At 44.7% G+C, this 24,675-nt stretch overlaps 1 protein-coding gene across 1 annotated transcript; it reads right to left on the bottom strand.

Annotated features, from left to right (window-relative positions):
• Positions 1-1,492: 1,492 nt before the first annotated feature.
• On the bottom strand, positions 1,493-22,510 carry FUCA1 (alpha-L-fucosidase 1). The gene is made up of 8 exons (XM_016956298.4): positions 22,051-22,510; positions 19,644-19,778; positions 17,277-17,414; positions 14,698-14,803; positions 9,451-9,651; positions 6,175-6,365; positions 3,597-3,696; positions 1,493-3,378 (listed from the first exon to the last, which is right to left on the bottom strand). The coding sequence occupies exons 1-8, from the start codon at positions 22,437-22,439 to the stop codon at positions 3,238-3,240; spliced, it is 1,401 nt and encodes a 466-aa protein (XP_016811787.1). The 5' UTR covers positions 22,440-22,510; the 3' UTR covers positions 1,493-3,237.
• Between the last annotated feature and the right edge of the window lie 2,165 nt (positions 22,511-24,675).

Here is a 24,675-nt window from a genome sequence, read left to right as displayed (position 1 = left end):
TCACTTGAACCCAGGAGGCAGAGGCTGCAGTGAGCCAAGATCAAACCATTGCAATCCAGCCTGGGCAACAAGAGTGAAACTCCATCTCAAAAAAAAAAAATGACATTGGATACAATATTGAATTATTGTTGGGGACACATTGGGGGCTTGATTTTGAAAGGAGTTGGGCTGTCAGTTTTCTTAGCTGCCATCATTGAATAATGCCCAAGAGCATGGGTACACTTGAAACACTGGACGTATTGAAGACATAGTGTTGGGGCCATACTTTGGAATTAAATTTTTGAGGACTTGGTTCTTCTACTCCTCTTTATAAAAATGATCCTGGATTCATGCCGTAAACCACTCCAGACATTTGGTGTCTTCTAGAAGATTTAAGAGCTGAGAACATTTTGGCCAGGCGCAGTGGCTCACACCTGTAATCCTAGCACTTTGGGAGGCTGAGGCGGGCAGATCACTTGAGGTCAGGAGTTCGAGATCAGCCTGGCAATGTGGTGAAACCCCGTCTCTACTAAAAATACACGTGCCTGTAATCCCAGCTACTCGGGAGGCTGTGGCAGGTGAATCCCTTGAACCTGGGAGGTGGAGGTTGCAGTAAGTCAAGATCATGCCACTGCATGACTCTGTCTTAAAAAAAAAAATCTGAGAACATTTCTAGGGCCGGAATTTTGCGATTTTGCCACCAGGAGTTGGAATTTTTCATGGATTCACCCAACAGGATTTGCTCAACACATTCTAAAAAGTCAGCAAGGCTGGGTCAAGAAAACTCCGAAAGGTCTGAGAGAGGCTGCCTGGCACCATCTTGTCACCCTTGCATCCCCTTCCTTTGGGAAATGGAAGCTGGAAACTTGGGGCCATTGGAGCTGCAATGGTTTGGTGCTTCTTGCACAACTCTTGCTAATTTCATTTTAGCTACTTTATATCTTTGGTTATGATAAATGGAATATTTTCATTGTATTCTAGTTTCTGGACTGTAGAAATGTAATTGATTTTTGTCTCTGATCCAACAACTTATCATTAATTCTAATAATTCATTTGTATATTATTTGAGGTTTTCTATGTGGACGGTTTCATCACCTGGGAACAATGACAGTTTGGTTTAATCCTTGCTGCTCCTTACATCCCTTTACTTCCTTTGCTTTTTAAATTTTATTATTTAGAGATGGGGTTTTGATCTGTCACCCAGGCTGGAGTCTAGTGGTGTGATCCATCTCAGCTCACTGCAGCCTCGACCTCCCAGGCTCAAGCAATCCTCCCACCTAAGCCTTCCAAATAGCTGAGACTACAGGTGTGCACCACCACGCCTGGTTACTTTTTGTATTTTCTGTAGAGATGGGGTCTTGCTATGTTGCCCAGGCTGGTCTGGAACTCCTGGACTCAAGAAATCCACCCGCCTCTCCTTCCCAAAGTGTTAGGATTACAGGTGTGAGCCACTGTACCTGGCCTTCATTACTTCTTTCCAGCCTTCTTTTTAACATAAACATTTAACGCTGTATTTTCCTGAAGTACTTTTATTTTTAAAGCTACATCTTATAAGGTTCAATATATAGTGTTACTATCATTCCAAGTATTTTCTTTTCTTTTTTTTTAGAAGTGTGCATGAAGTTGCTTTAAGACTGTGAAGAACCATATAAGCAATATTATCATCATCAGCTTGCTCTCTAACTCTGGGCAGAAAGTGATCTAATTAAAATTGGCTGTGCTAATCTACTTACACTAGTGTAAGTGTTACTTTTTTCTTCCACAACCAGGTTTCATTTGCCTCACCAGAACTACATATTTGGAATTCTTTATATCTCATGGCACAATCCATAAATTTATGAATCAGTAACATAATGAGTTAGTGTATTTTAACTTTTACAAACACAGTTTTTTCTTCTCCAAGTTTTTGTTATTGTTCTTTAATTATATTGTAGACACACTAAATAGCTTATATGATGCTGCTTCTTTGATATTTGAGATTTGCAAATGTTCCATATGTGCTTGAGAAAAACACATATTCCTTAAATGTTGGATAAAGATTTCTAAATATATCTACTTGGCTGGGTGTGGTGGCTCACACCTGTAATCCCAGCACTCTGGAAGGCTGTGAGGTAGGTGGATCACTTGAGCCCAGGAGTTTGAGACTAGCCTGGGCAACATGGTGAAACCCCGTCTCTACAAAAAAAAAAAAAAAAATTAGCTGGGCATCGTGGTGTGCCTATAGTCCCAGCTACTTGGGAGGCTGAGGAGGAAGGATCACTTGAACCTGGGAGGTGAAGGTTGCAGTGAGCCGAGATCACACCACTGTACTCCAGCCTGGGCAACAGAGCAAGACTCTGCCTCAAAACAAAACAAAACAAGATTTCTAAACATATCTATTAAGGAAAAATTAAATAGAAAACTTGATTAGATCTCTAACAAAGAGGCTGAACTGGTAGTCAATTCAGAAGAATGGTATTAGAAGTGAGAAGCAGAAAAAACACAGGAATTACATTTTTTGTTCAGCATTAAGGAGATTTTGCAAATCTCCTTAAAAAAAAACACACACACACAAACCAGAAACTGATCTTAAAGCTATAAGCAGTATAAGTTGAAACTAGGAAAAGAAAGCTATACCATGTTTTTTTGGTAGAAATGATTGTGATGTACAAATTTTTTATTTGATCATATTTAAAAAGACAGAGCAGAATCACATTCATTTTCTTAATAGTATCACTGTAAACATAGCGAATTTTGGCGCTTTTAGATTGCTCTGAAAATTTCTGAAGAGTTGACCATAGCAGCCTGGTAAGCCTTTTCCTTTCCCCCAAAGCTCTCCTGCCCTTTGCAGAAAGACTGTTGGTGACAACTGATGCTAACTAAATAGCATGTGGTTGAGCTTGCCAAATCCTTCCACCTCCTCCCATAGGCAACAGGGTGACTTGGCTTAAAGGCATTGAGTAAGCAAGTAGGTTATCAGAGAACAGAGGGAAGATTCCATTGTAGATAATTTCCAAATATTACAATTGATGAACTCAGAGTTCAACTGCTCAGTTCCTTCTTCTGCTGACCTGATACAGATATAATCACAATGGATCTCAGATCTTTGGTCCATTTAGACATCAGGGTAATGTACTCAGTTCCTTTAATTAAAATGTGTTGGAAAAGCCATCTCTGGGTGGAGAAGAGAAGTTCGTTGATTATAGTGATGGTACTATAAGAGGAAAACTGAAGCAGGAAAACAGTGAGCAGTGCCTCTTTCTTCTTGCACTCAAATGATTACTTCACTCCTGTCAGCTTTATAGTCCAAGCAAACTCTGCGGGGACAGCAGAGGGTGGCAACTGGGGCAGAGAGATGAGGAGACCTTTATCTGGATCTGTGGACCACTTCAGATCTCCTTGAATTCCCAGCATTGTTATCTGCAGAAAACAAAAGGGAATGAAACAAACTGGTAATGCACTAATGAGTACAGAATACAGGCTGACTATGGTGGGAAACAGCCACGCTGGGCCAGGGCAGGAAAGCCAGTCTAAAAGAGGTGTGAATATGGGAGAAACCTGGCAGGGAAGGAAGAAAGGAAGGATCTGCCAATTCCTTTACAGAAAGTTACATCTTAGGACTGACTAAGCCTCTTTACCTTTGTAGTTGAGGTAGTTATGGGGGATTCAAGGTTTAAGACTCCATTTTCTGGCCAGTGCAGAAAAATGGCATAAACAGCCGATCCCTTTGAGGTATACCTGGGAAAACAGAACCAACACTGTCAAAGATACCTGACTTGTTATCCTGATATACAACTTTATACATTTTCCCCTTTTTAATGTTAATTTTCTTTTCTTTTCTTTTTTTTTTTTTTGAGACAGAGTCTCCCTCTGTTGCCCAGGCTGGAGTGCAATGGTGTGATGTTGGCTCACTGTAACCTCCGCCTCCTGGGTTCAAGCAATTCTTGTGGTTCAGCCTCCTGAGTCACTGGATTACAGGTGTGCACCACCACGCCTGGCTAACTTTTGTATTTTTAGTAGAGATGGCATTTTGCTATGTTGACCAGGCTGGTCTTGAACTCCTGGCCTCAAGTGATCCACCTGCATTGGCCTCCCAAAGTGCTGGGATTACAAGTATGAGCCATTGCACTCAGCTCCTTATTTATTTTTTTTTGAGACGAAGCCTTGTTGTCCAGGCTCTTGTTGTCCAGGATGGAGTGCAGTGGCGTGATCTTGGCTCACTACAACCTCCACTTCCCAGGTTCAAGCAATTCTCCTGCCTCAGGCTCCTGAGTAACTGGGATTACAGGTGCCTGCCACCATACCCTGCTAATTTTTGTATTTTTAGTAAAGACGGGGTTTCGCCATGTTGGCCAGACTGGTCTCGAACTCCTGACCTCAGGTGATCCACCCGCCTCGGCCTCCCAAAGTGTTCGGATTACAGGCGTGAGTCACCGTGCCGGGCCTAATTTCTTTTTTTTTAAGTGATGGAGTCTTGCTGTGTTGCCCAACACAACTTGCTGTGTTGTGCTGGGCTCAAGTGATCCTCCCACCTTGGCCTTCGAAAGTGCTGGGATTACAGGCATGAAGCACCGCACAAGGCCACTCATTCCCCTTTCAGTTATCTACCAAATCCCAGTCCTCGAGTCTGTCACTGTTACTAGGGAGCACCAATAACTCAATACCAATGAAGGTATGCAGGAAGGAGGCAGTCTATAAAACTCTATCTGGTGATACTGTCTATTTTCCCTACCAATTGGGTTAAGTTGTCTGTAAAAATCATCTCCTACATCAGTTACTGCAAATAAATAGAGCCATTTACCTTATTATTCAAATCTCTTTTCTATTCCAAATCCATGTGAAAATAGCAGAGACTATAACAAGGACAAGACATGCAATGAAGACAAATTTGTTGTTCAGAGATTTCTTTTTTTTTTTTTTTTTCTGAGACTGCACCCAGCCTGTTCTGAAATTTCACTATGTTTAGAGAAGAGGATGAAAATCACTACTATGGTTTGAATGCATCTCCCAAATCTCATGATGGAAACTTAATCCCCAAATTCATATGTCGATGGTATAGTATTTAGAGGTGAGGCCTTTGGGAAGTAATTAGGATCATATAAGGTAATCAGGGTAGGGCCCCATGATGGGACTGATGGCTTTATAAAAGGAAGAAAGACCTGAGTGGACATGCCCACTCTCATCCCCAACCATGTCATGATGTAGCAGGAAGGCCCTCACCAGATGCTGGTGCTATGCTCTTGAACTTCCCAGCCTCCAGAACTGTGAGTTAAATAAACCTCTATTCTTTAAAAATTATCCAGTCTAAGCCAGGTGCAGTGGCTCATGCCTGTAATCCCAGCACTTTGAGAGGCAGAGGCAGGTGGATCACTTGAGGCCAGGAGTTTGAGACCAGCCTGGCCAACATGGTGAAACCCCATCTCTACTAAAAATGCAAAAATTAGCTGGGTGTGGTGGTGGGTGCCTATAATCCCAGCTGCTTGGGAGGCTGAGGCAGGAGAATTGCTTGAACCTTGGAGGCAGAGGTTGCAGTGAGCTGAGATTCTGCCACTGTACTCCAACCTGGGTGACAGAGTGAGACTGTCTAAAAAATAATAATAAAATAAAATAAAAATCCAGCCTGTGGGATTCAGTTATAGCAACAGAAAATGGACTAAGACAACCACTAAACAGAAACTCATCCAAAACAGAGGGATTAATAGAGGGATTAGATCCAGAGACCTAAGCTCTCTGGTATAATAAAAGCAGTTCCCTTTAATTGAACACTGAGTTTGTGCCTGACACTCATCTCATTTAATCCTCACAACACTATAAAGTATCATCACTCCATTCTGCAGTGGAAAAAATGGGGCCCAAGATCAAATAACTAGATCCAGAAGTCCAAGTATGAATGGAAAGAATTTTGGATGGGGCTCCGTACAATCCAAGCATTCATTATTACTATTTTTAGGGGGCAGGGTAATAATCTCAATAAATTGACTGATGCTTTGTTGCTCCTTCCCTTTTCACCAAACCCACTCTCTCCCTTCACTAGTCAAAGATAACCAAGTAGCCTGAGACATAACTCAAATGGGGTACAAATTTTATAGGAAAATAACCTTCTGGATTTTCTCAAGGCAACTTCCAGCCTGGCTTGTGACACTGTGGACCCAAGGAGATACCAGTTCCGGATGGGGCACTGTTCTGTTCTTACACACAACAGAAGACAAGACTCACCATACAGATGTTGTGTTCTTTTCCCATTGCACCCGCCATGGTTTGGAGGCATAGATAGCCTCCCCATTGATGCTCAGCCATTTCCCAACAGCAAGAAGCCTTTCTTGGAAGATGGGAACAATCAGTCCATCTTTAGTTGGTCCAATGTTCAGAAGATAGTTGCCTCCCAAACTTACTGTCTGAACCAGTTCCTGGAGAGAACAGAAACAATGAAAGTCTAGCTATGAATGCCAAGCTTGGCATCATGCTTAAAATAGACAGAGAAGAAAAAGAATCTAGGGCACACTCTGTTTTTTAAATATCCTCTGCTGTTTTAAATTTTTTTTTTTTTTTTTTTTTTTTGAGCCGGAGTTTCACTCTTGTCGCCCAGGCTAGAGTGCAATGGCGTGATCTTGGCTCAACTGCATCTCGGCTCACTGCAACCTCCACCTCCCTGTTCAAGCGATTCTCCTGCCTCAGTCTCCTGAGTAGCTGGAATTACAGGCATGTGCCACCACATTCAGCTAATATCATTCTATTTTTAGTAGAGACAGGGTTTCACCACGTTGGCCAGGCCAGTCTCAAAACTCCTGACCTCAGGTGATCTGCCTGCCTTGGCCTCCCGAAGTGCTGGGATCACAAGCATGAGTCACCGCACCTGAGCTAAAAATTCTCTCTCTCTATATATTTTTGTCACTATAAAAGCAGGTTAGGCTCATGTGAGTAAATGAAAAATCATGCTATATTATATTAACATGAATTTCAGGGAGTGGCCATGGAGCATTTCCTGTGACACTGTACTTCTCATGGTGCTGAGTGCAGTGGGAAGGGTCATGCCCCAGAAACATGAGGTGTGGGCAGGGAAGCTGAGAATTTCAGGACATTCCTTACGCATTGGGCTATATAAATGAACATGCTGCCCCTTTGGGAAAACTGCTATAAAGAGATACGTTCTTTTTTTTTTTTTTTTTTTTTTTTTTGAGACGGAGTCTTGCTCTGTCTCCCAGGCTGGAGTGCAGTGGCACAATCTCGGCTCACTGCAACCTCCGCCTCCTGGGTTCAAGTGATTCTCCTGCCTCAGGCTCCCGAGTAGCTGGGACTACAGGTGCGCACCACCATGCCCAGTTAATTTTTGTATTTTTAGTAGAGATGGGGTTTCACTATGTTGGCCAGGCTGGTCTTGAACTCCTGACTTTGTGATCCACCTATCTCAGCCTCCCAAAGTGCTGGTATTACAGGTGTGAGCCACCGTGCTCAGCCAAGAGATACATTCTTTAAGGCTTCTGGAGTGGGATTTGGGTGTGTGTGTTTTTACTGTGACCTTGAACAGGTATTATACATATCCAGGCAGCTCAGAAAAACTAAGGTTATATAGAGAAAATTTTAAATTCATCACAGAATTTGAAGAATTCAGACAGGCATGGTGGATCACACCTGTAATCCCAGCACTTTGGGAAGCCAGGACAGGTGGATTACCTGAGGTCAGGAGTCTGGGATTATAGGCGTGTGCCACCACGCCCGGCTAATTTTTTTTGTATTTTTTAGTAGAGATGGGGTTTCACCACATTGGCCAGGCTGGTCTCGAATTCCTGACTTTGTGATCCACCCTCCTTGGCCTCCCAAAGTGCTGGGATTACAGGTGTCAGCCACCGTGCCTGGCCACTTATTTTTATTTTTTAAAATAGAGATGGGGTCTCACTATGTTGGTTAGGCTGGTCTTAAACTCCTGCCCTCAAGCAATCCTCTTGTCTTGGTCTCCCAAAGTGTTGGAGTTACAAGTGTGAGCCACCACCATGCCCAGCCAATATGTAACTTTATTAAAAATAATAATAATAATAGAGATGGGGTCTTTCTATTTTGGCCAGGCTGGTCTTGAACTCCTGGCCTCAAAGGATTCTCCCACCTTGGCCTCCTAAAGTGTTGGCATTACAGGTATGAGCCACTGTGCCCAGCCAATATGTAACTGTTTTTTCATTCAGTGCTCTAAACATTAACCCATATTAAATTTGTCAACATTTTTATGGTTACCAAGAGTTCGAGACAAGCCTGGCCAACATGAAGAAACCCTGTCTCTACTAAAAACACAAAAATAAGCTGGGCATGGTGGCACGTGCCTGTATTCCCAGCTATTCGGGAGGCTGAGGCAGAGAATTGCTTGAACCCGGGAGACGGAGGTTGCAGCAGGCCGAGATCGCACCACTGCACTATAGCCTGGGTGACAGAGTGAAGTTCGTTCATAAATAAATAAATATACACATACATACATACATACATACAAATAATCCTGGGAAGGACCTCTGCACAACTTTCTTGTGTAACTCTGATTATTTCCCTAGGACAGGTTTCTGTTAGTCTATTCAATGTCCTTAAAAGGGTTCTATTGACCTGCACTTCTATCCAGAGTACTTCCATCACTCTTACATAAAAAAGCTGGTTTTGCAGCCATAAAAGAGAAGGTGTCCTTTGCAGGGACATGGATGAAGCTGGACATCACTCTTACATAAAAAAGCTGGTTTTGCAGCCATAAAAAGAATGAGTTCATGTCCTTTGCAGGGACATGGATGAAGCTGGAAACCATCATTCTTAGCAAACTAACACAGGAACAGAAAACCAAACACCACATGTTCTCACTCATAAGTGGGAGTTGAACAATGAGAACACATGGACACAGGGAGAGGAACATCACACACCAGGGCCTGTTGGAATGTGGGGGCTAGGGGAAGGAGAGCATTAGGACAAATACCTAATGCATGTGGGGCTTAAAACCTAGATAACGGGTTGATAGTTTGCAACAAACCATCATGGCACATGTATACCTATGAAACAAACCTGCACACTCTGCACTTGTATCCCAGAATTTAAAGTAAAATTTAAAAAAAGAGGAAAAAAATAATTAAAATCAATCATATAGTATGTTAGAAGGTAATAATAATAATAATAATAAAAAAAAGTGGTTTGAGATCCATAGTTAAATAGTGAACTCAGGCCAGCTGCCATGGCTCATGCCTGTAATCCAGTGCTTTGGGAGGCTGAGGCTACATCTCTTGAGGCCAGGAGTTTGAGACCAGCCTGGGCAACATAGCAAGACCCTGTCTCTACAAAAAATTTAAAAATTAGCTGGTTGTAGAGGTGCACACCTGTAGTTCTAGCTACTCAGGAGGCTGAGGTGGGAGGACCACTTGAGCCCCAGGAGTTTGAGGTTACAGTGAGGTATGATCGTGCCACTGCGCTATTGCCTGCATGACAGAGCAAGACCCCATTTCATTAAAAAAACAAAAAACTCAAAGGTGCTCTTACCGAAATGATTTCAGATTCTTCTGTAACATCAGACATTGCCATGTCACGACGATAGCCCCAGGAAAACTTGTCAATGCTGGTGCACATCTCCCACTTGTGATCTGGCAAGCTCTGTGGCTTGAATTTATCTTCACAGTTATAGTATCCTCCATGGTGACAGGAACAGTTCTGACCCCATCGGTCATTTACTACCACCTCATCCTAAGAAGGGAAAGAATATTTGGTCATGAGGAGTAAAACCACTTGACTTCTTTATGTAATGCACTTTGGTAAGGCTCTATTTGGAAGCAAGAAACTTAGTCTAGAGCAGTGGCTGTCAACTGGGGTCAATTTTGCTCTGGAGGGGACATTTTTGATTGTCACAACGGGGGTGGTATGCCATCTAGTGGGTAGAGACCAGGGATGTTACTAAACGTCCTACAATGCACAGGACAGCCCCCACAGCAAAGAAATATTCAGCCCTAAATGTCAACAGTACTGAGGTAGAGAAACCCTGCTGCAGAGATACACGTCAGGGCTGGGAGAGCTTGCTTTAAAGATCATCTGGTAAATCACTTATTCTATAAGAGGAGAAATGAACAGGAGAGGACCTGCCTGGGGCCATGCCCCTAGGCAGTTTCAAAAGAACTACAAATCAGGTATCTGAACCCATGGCAGGCTGTTTTCCAACTATATAATCCCAACCTTACTTAGGTAAAAAAAAGTCTTAAGGCAATCCCACTCAAAAAAAAAAAAAAAAAAAAAAAAGCAAATTCTTTTTCTTACTTCAAGGTTTAGCTGAAGAATGATAAATCATACATGGAATATCTTAATGTAAATGTTAAATGCAGCATATTTTATAACAGAGTGGCCAATACAAGATAAAAACTGAAACCATTTGGGAGGCCAAGGCAGGCAGATCATGAGGTCAGGAGATAAGAGACCATCCTGGCTAACACGGTGAAACCCCGTCTCTACCAAAAATACAAAAAATTAGCTGGGCATGGTGGCACATGCCTGTAGTCCCAGCTACTTGGGAGGCTGAGGCAGGAGAATCGCTTGAACCTGGGAGGCGGAGGTAGCAGTGAGCCGAGATCGTGCCACTGCACTCCAGCCTAGGCGACAGCAGAGCGAGACTCCGTCTCAAAAACAAAAACAAAAACAAAACTGAAACCATGTTCAATTCATCACGGCAAAAGGAGATTTATTAAAAGTTAAAAATTCCCATTTCTTGCCTGTTTTAGAGTCATTCACATTGGTATGAAGTTTCTCCTATGGAAGCTAGTTAAGTGCCAAAGAGAAATAGAAGAATAGTCATTATTTGTAACTAGTTCAATCCAATGTCTGGTACTTGATTATCAATGTCTGGGCATCATGGGTCACAGAATTGAAAAGGACAACTCAAGATCAATTCAAGAACAGGTATGTAAAAGCCATTTCAGAGAAAAATGGGGTATTAACAATCCTAATTCTTCATTCAACACCTACCCATCCCCCTTATTCAATAAGTATTTACTCAACAACTACCATGGGGCTCACACTGTGGGCAGATACTGGGTCTCCAAGGTGAATAAAACAGAGGTCTTGCCCTCAACCATGGAGCAGAGACTAGCAGAGGAGACATATGTGGACAATTACAATATGACATCATATCAGAGTTTATACCTGGTTACAAGATTATCAAGGGCTTTGAGGTTCATAGCTGGCTCCACCACCTAGTAGTCAAGGGGTCTTAGGCAGGTAACTTTACCTTTTAAGTTAGTTACTTATCTATAAAAACAAACAAACAAAACCAACCAAACAAACAAAATCCAAAGGCAAATATCACCCACCTCACAGGGGTTTGAGAGGGAGGGATAAAAGTGACAGTGTGCCCAGACTCTGGCTCAGAGTGAATAAAGGTGTCTCCTTGCCACACCTCCTCTTTCTCAGAGTCCTCAGGTGATGTGAACGCTCCCTGTACACTCAGCCTGTCAAGGACAGACACAACCATGCACTCCTTCATCCCACAGAAGTTAATGCAGTACCCTCCACTTTGGCATTCGAACCAGTGTCTATGGATTGTGGAGACCTCAGGACATACTTCTACTATCATACTGGTCACCCTACAATGTACTTTGTTTGTATGTCTGTCTTTCTCTTCAGACTGTAGTTCCCTAAGAGCAGAAACCATTCATTCAGCATTTCCAAGGCTTAGCAAGCGGCATGCTACGGCACCGGCTCTCAATAAATCCTGGTAGAAATGAAGGAGAATCTACAGTCCCCATATGTCTGCGAAGCTATTGTGAAGATGGGTTGAGACACACCCACACAGAAGGTCCTGGTTGCTTAGGAATTATTGTTTAAGAGAGGCCGGCCGGGAGCGGTGGCTCACGCCTGTAATCCCAGCACTTTGGGAGGCTGAGGCGGGTGGATCACAAGGTCAAGAGTTTCAAGACCAGTCTGGCCAACATGGTGAAACCCTGTCTCTACTAAAAATACAAAAAATTAGCCAGGTGTGATGGTGTGTGCCTGTACTCCCAGCTACTCGGGAGGCTGAGGCAGGAGAATTGTGTGAACCCAGGAGGCGGAGGTTGCAGTGAGCCGAGATCGTGCCATTGTACTCCAGCCTGGGCGACAGTGCGAGACTCCCTCTCAAAAAAAAAAAGAAAAAAAAAAAAAGCCAAAAAAGTTCAGGCTGTCTAGCTAGTCATGCTTTTTAAATGGCACTGGGGTTGATATTTTCTTCCCTTTCCCAATCCTGCATCTTTGGCTAGTCATTTTTCCTTCTGTGATACTCCTTAAGCACAAACACTAGACTGTAACCTCACGTAGCAAGCGACCTAGCTCGAGGGGTATACACCCTGAACATATATACATAGACGCCATTTCAGAGACAAATGGGGTATTAACAATCTGAATTCTTGGTTCAACACCCACCTACTTTTCCTATTTATTCAGCAACTACCATGAGGCTCACACTGTGGCAGACACTGAGTTTCCAAGGTGAATAAAACAGAGTTCTTGCCCTCAACGATCCAGCAGAGACTAGCAGAGACAGATATGCAGACAATTACGATATGACATCACATCAGAGTTCATTACCTAGGGATGAACTGCACATCTGGGAGGTCACAAACATTCATCAAGTTCCAGAAAACCACTCTTTTTTTTTTTTTGAGACAGAGTCTCGCTCTGTTGCCCAGGCTGGAGTGCAGTGGCGCCATCTTGGCTCACTGCAAGCTCCGCCTCCCGGGTTCACGCCATTCTCCTGCCTCAGCCTCCCAAGTAGCTGGGACTACAGGCATGTAAAAATTAGGCCCAGCCTAATTTTTGTATTTTCAGTAGAGATGGGGTTTCACCGTGTTAGCCAGGCTGGTCCTGAACTCCTGACCTCGTGATCCACCAGCCTCGGCCTCCCAAAGTGCTGGGATTACAGGCGTGAGCCACCACGCCCGGCCTTAGAAAACCACTCTTAATCTGTCTCTGTGCATCATATAGAATCTGTTTTTTTCTTTCTTCCCATTTTCTGAGCTTAGTAATAGAGACCCAATGAGACCCTTAGACTTTTTTTTTTGAGGAGTCTCACTCTGTCGCCCAGGCTGGAGTGCAGTGGCGTGATCACTGCACTGAAAGCTCTGCCTCCCAGGTTCACACCATTCTCCTGCCTCAGCCTCCTGAGCAGCTGGGACTACAGGCACCCACTACCACGCCTGGCTAATTTCTTTTTGTATTTTTAGTAGAGACGGGGTTTCACTGTGTTAGCCACGATGGTCTCGATCTCCTGACCTCGTGATCTGCCTGCCTTGGCCTCCCAAAGTGCTGGGATTACAGGCGTGAGCCACTGCACCTGGCCAAGACCCTTAGAGATTTATGAACTACCAAGGTACCTCAGTACAAACTGCTTTTACACTTAAGATTTTCCTTTTAAATCCACAACAAATCTAGAACATGTACAATCGTGAAATTTGCTACAGTGAAGATTAGGGTTTCCGCTACTTTGCAAGTACGCTAAAATACAAACTGTAAATGGGTAGCCATTATGCACTGCCTCATAGTGTTGATTATAGGGAGGCATACTGGGTAGGCAACATTCCCCCAAGGATTTGGATATAAGGGAAGTAAGTGTGTCCCTTGAGAGTTAAACTATAAAATCAACATAGAGTAGGTGGGATTGTAGGCATCTGCATTTTATTCCTACCATTTAATTTTGTAGGTTTTGTATATCTTATATGTTTTCTTTATTTTTATTTTTTGGAGACAGGGTTTCACTGTCACCCAGGCTGGAGTACAATGGCGTGATCTAGGTTCATTACAGCTTTGACCTCTTGGGCTCAAGTGATCCTCCCACGTCAGCCTCCCCCCACATTAGCCTCCTGAGTAGCTGGGACTACCTCCCGAGTAGCTGGGACTACAGGTCCGTGCCACCACACCCAGCTAATTTTGTTCATTTTTTGTAGAGATGAGGTCTCACTACGTTGCCCAGGCTGGTCTTGAACTCCTGGACTCAAGTCATCTGCTTGCCTTGGCCTCCCAAAGTGCTGGGATTACAGGCATGAGCTGCTGTGCTTGGCCTGTATGTCTTTTATATGTTTTCTTTACATTTTATTATATGTTTTAATATCTTTTTGGTGGTTTTCTCATTTATAACATTTGTTTGCTTAATAGAGTTTATTTTTTCTGTAGTGGTCTGGGAATTGTAATTACTATTTTTAGTCTACTATGTAAATTTACCACTGTTTAAACCTATATTGTCAAAGTAAAGAACTAAAGGAGATTGCCGGGTGCGGTGGCTCACGCCTGTAATCCCAGAACTTTGGGAGGCCAAGGTGAGCGGATCACCAGAGGTCTGGGGTTCGAGAGCAGCCTGCCCAACATGGCGAAACCCTGTCTCTACTAAAAACACAAAAATCAGCCGGCCAGGTGGCGGGCCCCTGTAATCTCAGCTACTCGGAAGGCTGAGGCAGGAGAATCACTTGAACTCGGGAGACAGAGGTTGCAGTGAGCGGAGATCGCGCCACTGTACTCCAGCCTGGGTGACAGAGTGAGACTCTGTCTCAATTAAAAAAAAAAAACAAAAACTAAAGGAGAAGAAAACTTATACTCTAAGGGAGCCAGGGAAGATTAAAGGAGAAACCTTTAACATCCATTAAGTGCCCCAGTCCCTACTGCCCCCATGTTGATATTCCTGTTTATTATTGCTGCTGCTGTGGTTGTCTACTCCAGAGTTTGGCTCCTTGCACTTTCTTTCTTCATAGGAGATAAATAAGAAATCATATAATCACATACCTTGACAGGGCTGTCATTGTAGAGCCATGAAAGAAAATTTGTGGAGTTCCAGTAAGTATCAGGACATTCCCACTCCCCATCAGACCAGATCAGATCAGGTTTATAGCTGGAAGACATGTGATCAGGACAGAGTTTATTATCTGAACATGTTCACAGTAAAATCTTATGGACCATTTTTTTTTTAGAGATGGGGTTTCGCTATGTTGCCTAGGCTTGAGTCCAGCAGCTATCAACATGTATGATCACAATGCACTATAGTCTCGAATTCCTGGGCTCAAGCGATCCTCTTGCCTCAGCCTCCTGAGTAGTTGGGACTACAGGTGCACATCACTGCATTTGACTTGTGGACTGATTTTTGCAACAAATATTTTAAAATTAATTTTCCTTCATTTTGAAAGTATGTGGCATAAAAATTATCACAGTGCAGAGGATGTGGAACATTTGCTAATAAAACCAGTTTGCTAATAAAACCACCATTTAAAACAAACACAGCAGGCTGGGCACAGTGGCTCACACCTGTAATCCTAGCACTTTGGGAGGCTGAGATGGGCGGATCACGAGGTCAGGAGATCGAGACCATCCTGGGTAACACGGTGAAACCCCGTCTCTACTAAAAATACAAAAAAATTAGCCAGGCGTGGTGGTGGGCGCCTGTATTCCCAGCTACTCGGGAGGCTGAGGCAGGAGAATGGTGTGAACCTGGGAGGTGGAGCTTGCAGTGAGCCGAGATTGCGCCACTGCACTCCAGCCTGGGCGACAGAGTGAAACTCCGTCTCAAAAAAAAAAAAAAAAGAATGGGTGCAGCACACCAGCATGGCACATGTATACATATGTAATTAACCTGCACATTGTGCACATGTACCCTAAAACTTAAAGTATAATAATAAAAAAAAAGAATGGTGTTTCAAGGAAGCAAAGGAAACAAAATGGTGCTTCAGGACTATAAGACTAAGATTTGCTTTGAAGATGTTTTAAGAGTTGGAACTATTCATAAAATGCATTTTTGTGGATAATTACCAAAGTCTGTACTGTAAAGGATTTATGGAATCCACTGGAGCCCCATTTGTACTTTAGCATATTATTACTCTGAGCCCTATAAGGCATGTATGTTGTGTGTATATACATAAATACATATGTATATACCTATATGGTAAGCATTATTATTCTCATTTGAGCAGCAAGACTTTGATGCTCAGTAGGGCAATTTGTTTCACGTGACAAGGCTTGTAAGTAACAGGAGGTGGAACTCAAATACAAATCTGCCCATTTGTCCACTGTACTCCATAATTAGGCAGGTAAACTCTAGGAAGATCACTAAGTGGCAAGATATAACAGATGGTCTGTGATTTACTGTGTATAAGAAATTGTACTAGGCAATTTAAACTCATTACCTCATTAGTTCTCATGATTCTAGGATATATTATTATCCCATTTCACAGATAGAGAAACCAAGATCTTGAAAGATAAGTAGTTTGTTCAAGGCAACATAGCCAAGTACAATAAAAGAGTGGGGATCTAAGATTCAGTAATTCTAAATCTGTCCATGTCTCTGATGGTCTCTTACAATTGTTACTATTTTCTTAAGAGAAGTCATCTGGATAGAATCTGAATACAAGGTAATTTTTCTTTTCTTGAGACAAAGTTTTCCTCTGTAGCCCAGGCTGAAGTACAGTAGCAGGATCTCGGCTCACTGCAACTGCCTCCCTGGTTCAAGAGATTCTCCTGCCTCAGCCTCCCGAGTAGCTGGGACTACAGGTATGCACCAGCATGCCTGGCCAAGTTTTGTATTTTTTAGTAGAGACGAGATTTCACCGTGTTGGCCAGGCTGGTCCCGAACTCCTGACTTCAAGTGATCTGCCTGCCTCGGCCTCCCAAAATGCTGGGATTACAGGCGTAAGCCACTGCGCCTGGCTAAAGGTGATTTTCCTTTGCTCTAAAGTGAGGGTCCAGGCAGCTGCCTCTGAAGCTTTAAGGGTCTACCGTCCTCTATGAGTCCCCAGGCTCGAGAAAGGCAAATGGGGATAAAACATTGTGAAGAACTAGTGACAAATCCCTAAGTGAAAGTGATCATTTAAAGAATAATGGTAATAACAACAGCCTTACTTTGTACCAGGCACCGTGACAGATACATTTCACATACTATTCTGAGCCCTACAAAGAAGGCATTATTATCCTCACTTTACAGAGTGAGAATCAAGCTCAGGAGAGTGTTCTGTTTAAGGCGTGTAAGTAACAGGAGCCAGAATTCAAACACAAATCTGCCCGATGCCAAACCACCCCTCTCCAGGGTCCTGACATAGGGAAAACGGCATGTAAGAAGAGAACTAAAATTTTGACTTTCTGCCATCCTGGGTTTTGTGTGATTGTTTCAATGTAGAAGGCAATATGGCCACATGACAGAAGTTCTGAAAGGCAGGAGGAAAGAACATATTTTGTCTTAATACAACCACCACTTTTTATTATTTTGATGTCTTTTAGGTGTTTTTCATACCTATCCCTCCTCCACTTTAATGGTACCCTATAGGAAGCTCTGATTTCATTGATAAAAGTCATAGGGCCAAAATATTTCAGTGTCTTACCTGTTAACAAGGTCGTACAGCTCTGGCATTGTTTTTGCACTGACAAAATGCTGTGTTTTGAAGCCATTTTTCTTATCAAGTAGATAGAGTGGATGGAACCACTCTAAGAGTGAGTGGTATAGTCCATAGCGGATGTTCCTTAAACAGAAAAACAGAACAGCAACTGTCATTAAGCATAGAACAAATAATTTATTTTAAGGAAAATCAGTTCTAGCATTTTTTCATTTCAGTGGCACTCACTCATAAGAGCATATAGAGAGGGATGGGATCCAAAACCATTTCCTTAAATTATTCACTATTCACTTAAGCAAAATGAGGTTTACTGTGTTTTTGATTATACACATAACTACCTTTTATACATAAATATCTTAACACCAAAATATTATTTAAACCATCTTTTATCTTTTAAGCCAATTATCCCAACAGAGTATAGTCCTGCTGGGCGCAGTGGCTCATGCCTGTAATCCCAGCACTTTGGGAGGCTGAGGTGGGAGGATCCCTTGAGTCCATGAGTTTGAGACCAGCCTGGGCAACATAGTGAGACCTTGTCTCCACAAAAACTGTAAAAATTAGCTGAGTGTGGTGGTGCGAGCCTGTAGTCCCAGCTACTTGGGAGGCTAAAGTGGGAGGATGGCTTGAGCCCAGGAGGTAAGAGATTGCAGTGAGCTAAGATTGTGCCACTGGAGTCTAGCAAAGGCGACAGAGTGAGACCCTGTCTCAAAACAAAAACAAAACAAAACAAAACAAAAAACCATATAGCCTTATTTTTAAAAAATGTCTTCCCTGTCAATCATAAAATTTCATATTTAAAGAAACTGGAAAATAGAAAATCAAATATGCAAAGTACTCTTACTCAGAAATAATCATTAGTAACATTTTCCACACAGTTGAAATGAATATAGGTTTATCGCTTTATTTATCTAAGATTTACTAATAGTTCTTTCTCTTTTTTTCCTTTTTTTTTTTTTTTTGAGATGGAGTCTCGCTCTGTCGCCCAGGCTGGAGTGCAGTGGCGCAATCTCAGCTCACTGCAAGCTCTACCTCCCGGGTTCACGCCATTCTCCTACCTCAGCCTCCCGAGTAGCTGAGACTACAGGTGCCCACCACCACACCCAGCTAATTTATTTTTTATTTTTTATTTTTTATTTTTACTAGAGACGGGGTTTCACTGTGTTAGCCAGGATGGTCTTGATCTCCTGACCTCATGATCCACCCACCTCGGCCTCCCAAAGTGCTGGGATTACAGGCGTAAGTCACCACGCCCGGCCAAACTAATAGTTCTTAACATACACAAAATGAAATGTGGTTGATGACCTATTTTCATATTGAATAAAGCTTGCTTTGGGTTAAGAATGGTGAGTGTTACAAAAACCTTATAATGCAAGAAGCAATTACACAGATAAAAAACAACTGACGTATTTCATCATATGACCCAGGGACTAAATAAAGATGGTAAAAATCATGACTCCTAAAGTCCGTATCTAATCAACATCTCAGAGTTTACAGCAGGACTATAAGCAAAGCACAGTGCTGAGAAACCAACTGAGCAGGTGACAGGAGTCAGCAAACTCTTTTTGTCTTTTTTCTTTTTTTTTTTTTGAGACAGAGTCTCGCTGTGTCACCCACGCTGGAGTGCAGTGGTGCGATCTTGGCTCACTGCAACCTCCGCCTCCTGGGTTCAAGTGATTCTCCTACCTCAGCCTCCCGAGTTGCTGGGACTACAGGCAAACGCCACCACGCCCGGCTAATTTTTGTATTTTTAGTAGAGACAGGGTTTCACCATATTGGTCAGGTTGGTCTTGAACTCCTGACCTCATGATCTGCTTGCCTCTGCCTCCCAAAGTCCTGGGATTACAGGTGTGAGTCAACGCACCCGACCAGTGAACTCTTAAAGATCCAGACAGTGTTTTAGGTTTTGCAGGCCATTTGGTCTCTATCTCAGCTCTCAAATTGTAGCTTGAAAGCAGTCACAGACAGTGCATAAATGAATAGGCATGGCTGTGTTCCAATCAAACTTTATGATTTATACAGACACTCAGCCTACTCCTCAAACAGGACATCAAGTAGCATCGTAGTCTACGTTGGGTATCCTTCATCTAACCAGACATGGCCATGAACTTCTCTAATAGTGTCCCCTTTGGTCACGTGAAAACTGTGAAGCATCAGACACTGCCAATTCAAAGGCCAGAAGCCCTTCCGGCTACTTGCTAAATGCAAACCTAGAAAACACACAGGAGTAGAAGGCCAAAAGCCCTTCAGGCTACTTGCTATATGCAAACCTAGAAAACACACGCGAGTAGAGGAGGTACAGAACTCTTGACAGCCAGATCCAAAGAGATAACAGAGTAACCATCCCTAGACACCCACCTCTTCCGGAGAGCTGTTCCCAATTCACCAACCAAATCCCGATGAGGCCCCACGTCTTTGGAGTTCCAGTTCCAAGACACAGGACTCGGCCAGTTTGTGAAGCCTTCATGATGCTTTGTCGTCAAAACTACATACCTGTGGACAGCAAAACCACATGAGCAAAGGAAGTGGGCAGTGAACTTGCATGAACTTGCCCAGCATGCCTGAGGCTTTTTAAATGGCTGAAAGAACTTGACCACAACAAATGTACTTGTACCAGTGACTATATTAGTGATATCCAGGAAGCTGCTGCAGTCACAATTCCCCTTGGGCATTGCTCCAAGAATGGAAGCAGATTTGAGGAAGTCCCAACCCTCAGTCCCCAGCAAAGGAGGAGGCCCAGAGGGAAGGAAGGAGTGGGTAAGGGAAAAGAAGTGCACCTTAGCTCTCTGATTCTTCAACACCTCTGGTAGGAACGATTAACTTTCTTTCACTCTTTGCCCTGAAGGAGAAAGATCTCTACTGGAAATGGCAGATAATGGAAAACTAAGCCATTTGCTGGCCAGGCATGGTAGCTCACACCTGTAATCCCAGCACTTTGGGAGGCCAAGGTGGGTGGATTACCTGAGGTCAGGGGTTCAAGACCAACCTGGCCAATGAGGCGAAAACCCATCTCAACTAAAAATACAAAAATTAGCCGGGCATGGTGGTGTGTGCCTGTAGTCCCAGGTATTTGAGAGGCTGGGGCATAAGAATCACTTGAGCCTGGGAGACAGAGGTTGCAGTGAGCCGAGATCATGCAACTGTACTCCAGCCTGGGCTACAGAGCAAAACTGTTTCAAAACAACAACAACAACAAAATAGAAAACTTTCTAGAAAACTAAGCTGTTTGGTTTACCAAGCCTACATAAATTGCCTCTCATTTATTATAGAGGTGACAAAAGACCCAATAACTGGGAGAAAAGGCAAGTGTTGAAATAACAACCAAATCACTCAATATTTAATTTGCTTTTATGGCAGAAAAATAGGTAATGCACTTTATGGTTCAATCACTGGCCAGAGTAGGGAACTCCAGGATTTGAAGGGCCAGATAGTATTTTAGGCTCTGTGGGAGCACATTCCTCTCTGTAGTGTATTCTTCTTTAAAACATTTTACAACCCTTTAAAAATGTAAAAACCATTCTCACCTCATGGGCCTTAAAAAACTGGCAGAGGGCCAATCCCTCTGGCCAGTTTGCAGACCCTGGTGCAGTGGAAACAACCTTGACGTCATGAGACCTGGAGTCTAGGACATTATATTCCTTCCTCTCTTTGGGCAAGTCATCTCATCCATGAAATAAAAGGCATGGAAAGAGGTTATCTCCCAGATTTTAATTTTTCTCACTTGTAAGTTATGGATCCCTAAAGCCCCTAGGAGACAAACACTTCCTCTGCTTAATCAAGTCTTATACTCCCATACATTTAATGGCAAACACTAAATGCCAGTTGTAATTTCTCTTTAGTACAAGTGAATTCAAAGTTCAAGAGAAACGAAAACCCGGAAGATGGCTGAGGAACCAAGGTAAGGATGGAAGACTGCTCTAAGCCAGGGGCTGGGGAAACCTCCCCGCCTCCATTTTTACTCTTCTCCAACCCACTTCTCTCCCAGCAGCCGAATGAATCTTTCTAGAAGCTGATAGTAACCACTCCCTGACTTAACATCTGTCAATACAGGGCTCTCAAGGCTCACTCCTTCAGGACAAGCCCCTGCCTTGACAACTTCATGGGTCGTGGTCTCCCCTTATCCCCACCCCAGCGCTCTCTACTCTGTTCTCTGAACCAGCCACCCCCAAGTTCCAACAGTTCTGAGAGAGAGTCAGACCCTTCTTGGACACTTCCTACGTAAAAGGGATTGAGAGGAGCAAACGAATGACTATCTGTACTGTTGCCCAAATACACTGCACACCAGAACTCCCCTCTCTTTCCCTCTTAGAGACATTAGGGCTCAAAGTGTTGTATCCTTATACAACCCCTTTCTATAACCATAGAAGAGGCTGCAGGGAGGCTGAAGTGACTTGTCCAGGTTCACAGTTGAATTAGAACCAGGCTCCACACCACTGATTTGAAACCCTGGAGTCCTGATAGTGCTGTCAATCTGGAAGGGACATCAGGTATGGCCTAACTCAGCCCTCTCGGTGCACAGGTGCAGATACCCAGGGCTTCCCAGCCTGCCATCTCCCTGAACCTTCATTTATCAGTCCCCAGTCAAACGCACCTCTTCCTCCTCCTCAGGTGTGCCAGGCTCACTCCTGTGGCCGCAGGAGGCCACACGCGGGCCCCGGGGTCATGGGGGCGACCGGCAGCTGCGCGCCCCAGCTGGCCGCCCAGCCCCACCTCCTGTTTGCCGCCCGAGCCGGGAAGGGGCGCCGCTCCCCGGGACCACACTCACTTGGCGCCCGCGGCCTGGAAGAGGTCGGCCCACTCCTCCGGGTGGAAGAAGCGCGCAGTGAACTGCGGTCCGAAGTCGGCGTAGCTGAAGCCGGGCGGGTAGTTGTCGCGCATGAAGCGCTGGTACTGCGGCCGCCCCTCGCCCTGCCAGTGCCACCAGAACCACTCGCTGCCCCAGGCGGGCACCGAGAACACGCCCCAGTGGATGAACACCCCGAACTTGGCTTCGTCGAACCAGGCCGGCAGCGGCCGAGAATCCAGGCTCGGCCAGTCTGGGGTGTAGCGGCGCCGAGGCTGGGCGCGACGCACCGACTCGGCCGCTTCGAGGAAGAGCAGCAGCAGCAACAGCGCGGGACCCGCCGGCCGCGACCTCATCCCCGGAGCCCGCATCGCTACCCCTCGGCGACGCGGCCCACTCTTAACGCGCAGGTGCCGGCGGGCGGCTCCGCCCACTCTGACTAACGATTGGCCCGGAAGGAAAAAGGGGTGGGACAACCTGGACAGGTTGGCCCGAGTCGCTTCCTCCTCGGGTCGGAGGAGCGCCCTCTGGTGCTCAAGAAGGGAAAGACGCAGGGAGGTGTTGACAGCGCTTCGCTGAAGGACGAATAAAAACCTTGAAAAGGGACTTAACTGCGAGGTTAAATCGTGGAGGTGAGCAAGGCCCAGTGTGTGCGGAGAACTCACATTTAAGAAGGAGTCCATTGAGCCGGACGCAGTGGCTCACGCCTGTAATCCTAACACTTTGGGAAGTCGAGGCGGGAGGATCGCTCTGAGCCCACAAGTTGGAGACTAGCCTGTCTCTATAAAAAATAAACAAAATGAGCCTGGCGTAGTGGTGCACGTCTGGAGTCCCAGCTACTCGGGAGGCTGAGGGGGGAGGTTCGGGATCACTTGAGCCCGGGAAGTTTGGGCTGCAGTGAACCGAACCGTGATCACGCCTCTGGGAGTAGTCCATTTTGCCGCAGCAATCCTGCAGAGGTAGGCTGAAGTCAGATCACGAGTTTTATTTAGTGATCACTTGGGAGCCATAGGGGGCTTTTGAGTTGTCCTGTAGCACAAGGCTGGAGGAGGAGATAACAGACTGGAAGGGTATCTAACAGCCCTGACAGAAATAAGGAGGTAGAGGGATGATGGGAGGAAACGTTATGAAAGGAGAGGAAAGAGAAAACTGGGTACTGAAAGAGGGGGAGCGGGCAGGACCGTTTCATCTGTCTGGTATTTACTGAGCTTTCTTTGGGAATTCCGAGGCATTTCAAATAGCTTAGTTTGTACCGAGATAGCGCCACTGCACTCCAGCCCCTGGGCGACAGAGCCAGACCAAAGAAGAAAGAAAGGAAGGAAGGAAGGAAGAAGGAAGGAAGGAAGGAAGGAGAAAGTGGAGAGCCAAGAGGACCCAGGATTGCCTGGCAGGGAAGTTCCCCAGTTCCTCTGCAATTTGTACATGCTGCACATACTCAAACGGGAGGTGAGGCCATTAGCGAGGGAAATACGGAAGTCAGAAGTCTCTGAACAGACAAGGTGGCTCACGCCTGTAATCCCAGCACTTTGGGAGGCCGAGGTGGGCAGATCACCTGAGGTCGGGAGTTTGAGACCAGCCTGGCCAACATGGTGAAACCCCATCTCTACTAAAAATACAAAAATTAGCCGGGCATGGGGTGCGCCTGTAATCCCAGCTACTCAGGAGGCTGAGGCAGGAGAATTGCTTGAACTCGGGAGGTGGAGGTTACAGTGAGCCAAGATCGCACCACTGCACTCCAGCCTGGGCGACAGAGTGAGACTCGGTCTCAAAAAAAAAAAAAAAAGAAAAGAAAAAGAAAAAGAAAAAGAAGAAGTCTCATGACTCCACGTAGCACACTCAGTTCCCACATGCCAGTGAGAGAATGGCAGCACATCAGAGTTGGGACTTTGAAGATCCTAGGCACCATCCTCTTCCCTACCCTTCCCATTGTACCGAGGAGGGAACTGAAGCCCAGAGAGGGCTGGGGGGCTGCCCAAGATCATGCAGCTAGTTTGGGTCAGAGGTGGGACTAGAATACGTGTCTCCAGGTGCAAAATCTATGCCTTTGTTCATGCTGCTTCTTTCTTGCACCTCATGAGAAGTCAGAGCCTATGTTGACAGAACCCAGCACTTCCTCACTCTGGCAGTGACAAGGAGAGACAATGACTATTGCCGAATCACAGCTGTTTTCTTTTCTTTTCTTCTCTTTTTTCTTTTCTTTTCTTTTCTTTTGAGATGCAGTCTTGCTCTGTCGCCCAGGCTGGAATGCAGTGCTGCAATCTCAGCTCACTGCAACCTCCACCTCCTGGGTTCAAGCCATTCTCCTGCCTCAGCCTCCCGAGTAGCTGGGTTTACAGGTACGCCACCACGCCTGGCTAATTTTTGTATTTTTAATACAGATGGGGTTTCGCCGTGTTGGCCAGGCTGGTCTCGAACTCCTGACCTCAAGTGATCCGCCAGCCTCAGCCTTCCAAAGTGCTGGGATTACAGGCATGAGCCACTGCACCCGGCCTACAGCTATTTTCTTTATCTTCTGTTTCTTTTTCTGCCAGATTATGTTGAAATATTGCCCAAAACAGTAAGCATGAACACCTTAGGAAAAAAACCGAACCCATTCACACACATTTT

Source organism: Pan troglodytes, chromosome 1, assembly GCF_028858775.2.
Source record: "Pan troglodytes isolate AG18354 chromosome 1, NHGRI_mPanTro3-v2.0_pri, whole genome shotgun sequence".
Lineage (NCBI taxonomy): Eukaryota > Metazoa > Chordata > Mammalia > Primates > Hominidae > Pan > Pan troglodytes.
Note: the sequence above shows the minus strand (reverse complement) of the source record. Positions and strands in the feature narration are given on the sequence as shown.

Excerpts from the sequence above, each read along its gene's own strand:
- FUCA1 (XM_016956298.4), bottom strand. The coding sequence starts at position 22,439 with ATGCGGGCTCCGGGGATGAGGTCGCGGCCGGCGGGTCCCGCGCTGTTG. Across the intron at positions 19,779-22,050 it reads TTCCAGGCCGCGGGCGCCAA|GTATGTAGTTTTGACGACAA; the intron begins GTGAGTGTGGTC and ends TGCTGTCCACAG. Across the intron at positions 3,379-3,596 it reads TAACTACCTCAACTACAAAG|ATAACAATGCTGGGAATTCA; the intron begins GTAAAGAGGCTT and ends TGTTTTCTGCAG.